Below are 3,909 nucleotides of genomic sequence, written 5' to 3'. Positions count from 1 at the left end.
ATAATTTGATAATAATATAAATTATAAATTATTATCAAATTGTAAAATAATTTATAAATTATAAATTTATTATAAATAATTGTAAAATAATTTTATAATTTATAAATTTATTATAAATTATTACCATTGGTAAATGACTAATAATATTATAAAATAATTTATAAATTTATTATAAAATAACTTATAAAATAATTTGATAATAATATAAATTATAAATTATTATCAAATTGTAAAATAATATATAAATTATAAATTTATTATAAATAATTGTAAAATAATTTTATAATTTATAAATTTATTATAAATTATTACCATTGGTAAATGACTAATAATATTATAAAATAATTTATAAATTTATTATAAAGTAACTTATAAAATAATTTGATAATAATATAGATTATAAATTATTATCAAATTGTAAAATAATTTATAAATTATAAATTTGTTATAAATAATTGTAAAATAATTTTATAATTTATAAATTTATTATAAAATAATATTATTATTGAGAGGAGGATTGAAGGAGATTATGCATTAAGAGCATATTTGAGAGGGGAGAAAAGATGAGAGGTCCACATCAGCTTTTTGGGTGATGTGGGAAATATTTGTATAGGTGGATGAAATAGAATGAGATGGCATTCGGGGTCTGTTTTAAATATATATAATAGATGTGGTTAGATTAGTTGACATTTATTTATATTTAAATTAAACAAAAGTATGCAATTTTTTGTTTACAATTGAATTTGGAATATTAATATAATTATGATAAATATAATTTTGAGGAAAGGAATTTGGTAAATTTTATCATTTATTTATCTATAATGAATAATCTTTAAGTTACTATTACGATACATTGTATGCTCAATTAGAAGATATATCACGTTTTCAATTTTGAAAATATCGACACTCGAAAATAGCTCGTTTGATCCTAAGATGAGATGAAAGGAATTACGACAAAAAATCACATATCGTAAAAGTTATATATTCTTGCTTTTAATATTTACGGTAGAAAACATAATTAAACAGAAATCCATATTCCTGTATAGTAATTGTGATCCCGTTTCTTCCACCTAATTATATACTCATTTGAAAGATAAATGACTTTTAAATTTTGGCAATATCCGAAACAAAAATACTAATTTAATAAAGCAATTTAGACACAAAACTAATAATGAAAGCAAAAGAAATTATGAGAAAGTAGATGTCGATTTCATTATTATACAAAACGTGTGGCACATTATGAGTCCCCCACACAAAAGAATTCAATTCCAAATGAAATCCCAACACAAAACCATGGCTTTCCCATAACCAACTATCATGGGACCCATCCATTCACATGCTCATGCTTCCTTAAAATCAACGCTCCTGATATTATTCTCAAAACACATCTCAGCCGTCCAAATCTTCGACCAAAGGGTTGTTGAATATGTCCCACTCTTGTCCTCCCAATAAGGGGACACATCACTTTAAACCTGTTGATTCTTCTACCGACAACTTAACTTGCCTTTGTCCATAATTTATGTATTAAATTTAAAACAATGTTTAATTTAATTTTAATTAATTAATGCTATAATGTCAAAGTGATTGATTCCTATAAAACACAACCTTGCATTTCCAACTTTTCACAATTGTTAACACTTTCCTCTTTTTCTCAAAAGGAATAGGAGCATCAAATTCTTGAAGCTTTTAATCACTATATTTTTTTTTTGTAACAAGTGTTGAATAATTGATTTTGCATAGGTTGATACTATTTTTATTTTTGTGATCACTTAAGGAAGATGGAAAAAAATGTGGAATATGGAAATGATCTCAATTTCAATGAAACAGAACTTAGATTGGGGTTACCAGGAACAGAGGAAAAGAAGGAGAAAACCAAAACAATGCAAGGTAGTATTAAAAATAATAAAAGACAATTACCTCAAACTTCTGAAGAATCTGTTTCAATTTCTAAGGCTTCAACTGATCAACATGTGGAGAGTGCTGCAGCCCCTCCTTCCAAGTAAGTTTCAATCAAGAAAATACTAAAAAAATTTCAATCTTGAATTATCTACAACTGTTGTATAGTTTAATAACGGTAAAAACTATTAGATTCAAATAATTTCTAAATTTAATGATTTTTACCGTTGTTGCCACATACAACATATGTAAGAGAAAACAAATACAACTTTATCTTTGATGAGAAAAAAATATTGAAGAATATTATTTTTTTTACTTTATTTGGATTTGATTTTTGAGCTAATTGATTTAATTTGATGTTGTTAATGTAGGGCAAAGATAGTTGGATGGCCACCAATAAGATCTTACAGAAAAAATAGTTTGCAAGAGGCTGAAGTTGGTGGGATCTTTGTTAAAGTGAGCATGGATGGAGCTCCTTATCTTAGAAAGATTGATTTAAGGGTTTATGGGGATTACCAAGAACTCCTCAAAGCTCTAGAAACCATGTTCAAGTTGACCATAGGTAAGAATTAAGATAGATAGAAAGTTTTGCAAACATCTTTGATATTGTATAAAATCACAATTAATATATATAATTTATGTAATCTTTATTACATTTATTTTTTAAATTTGGATCATCTATAGCTGTTGTATGGTGTCGTAGTTACAAAATATTATTAGATTTAGAGAGACAAAATTTATCACTCAAAATCTAATGGTAATTACAACAACTGCTACCATATAACAGTCGTAGAGGATCGAAAGTTCAACCACTCGATTTTAGTGATAACATAGACTTGAAAAATCTTAATGCTATTATTGTGGTTGCGGAACTATTTTCTAAAATTTTAGTGGTGACTTTTTGAGACAAATTTCTTTCTTATGCCTTAAAAGAACTTTGGTTTTGTAATTTCAGGTGAGTATTCTGAAAGAGAGGGTTATAAGGGGTCTGAATATGCACCAACCTATGAAGACAAGGATGGTGATTGGATGCTAGTGGGAGATGTTCCATGGGAGTAAGTTCTCTCTCTTTCACTTGTGTGTTTGTGTTCATGTCTACAATTTGTGAACTTGGATTCTCTGCAATTGATTTTACGATGCAATCAGATGCAGATAGTTAGGTTAAGAGTAAATTTTCTCTTTTAATCTAACGATCTGTAATCAGATGCACTATAAAATTGTTTGTAGATCTACAAATTGAGTTATTAATTCATAAACTCACATAGCTTACTTTGATTTGCAGCATGTTTGTGACTTCTTGCAAAAGGCTAAGAATCATGAAAGGCACAGAAGCTAGAGGTTTGGGTTGTGGTGTATGAGAAACAATTGAATTATAGTATTACTATGACTATGATTCTTATGAGTGAGGACTATATACAAAGAAAAAGAATTTTGGTTTTGAGGAAAATCAATCTTTGAGTTGTTGCAATGGATTTTGAATCAAGGTATCCTACCATACCATACCATCATGCCAATCAAGATTTGGAAGGGAGATGGAAGATTCTTTCTAAATGAAGTTTGTCAAATTTCTTGTTATTTTAGCATCTTGATGGGATGATGCTATTGTTTGTTTCTAATGAACATTTTTAATAACATTCTCGTAGAAATTTTTCTTCAAACAAATTTGTATAATAATACAGAAGAATTAGAATTAGAAGGATTAATTTGGTTTGTTTTTGTATCAATATATTTATATATAGAACATTTTTTTGGTAGCACATATATTTTAAAATGAAATACGTGATACACTGGAAATTCATAAATTTGGAATGTAATTTTGTTTTTGTTTGTTTGAATCAAAACAATATTGACAATAACATTGTGAGAGTGTTACAACTACGATTTTTCTCTGATCAATTTATGTTATTTTCGACTTCACTGCGTGAATTGTATTCTCTCTGAAATTATATATAAACAATCATTTTGAAGGGAATTTGATCATATAAAAAAATACATTAGAAGATAACTGATTTG

At 26.7% G+C, this 3,909-nt stretch overlaps 1 protein-coding gene across 1 annotated transcript; it reads left to right on the top strand.

The window, feature by feature from the left end:
* Positions 1-1,608: 1,608 nt before the first annotated feature.
* Positions 1,609-3,653, top strand: LOC101506630 (auxin-induced protein IAA4). Its single transcript, XM_004497955.4, has 4 exons — positions 1,609-1,999; positions 2,268-2,458; positions 2,852-2,951; positions 3,179-3,653. The coding sequence occupies exons 1-4, from the start codon at positions 1,779-1,781 to the stop codon at positions 3,252-3,254; spliced, it is 588 nt and encodes a 195-aa protein (XP_004498012.1). The 5' UTR covers positions 1,609-1,778; the 3' UTR covers positions 3,255-3,653.
* The last annotated feature ends 256 nt before the right edge of the window (positions 3,654-3,909 follow it).

This window comes from Cicer arietinum, chromosome 4, assembly GCF_000331145.2.
Source record: "Cicer arietinum cultivar CDC Frontier isolate Library 1 chromosome 4, Cicar.CDCFrontier_v2.0, whole genome shotgun sequence".
In the NCBI taxonomy this organism is placed as follows: Eukaryota; Viridiplantae; Streptophyta; class Magnoliopsida; order Fabales; family Fabaceae; genus Cicer; species Cicer arietinum.
Note: the sequence above shows the minus strand (reverse complement) of the source record. Positions and strands in the feature narration are given on the sequence as shown.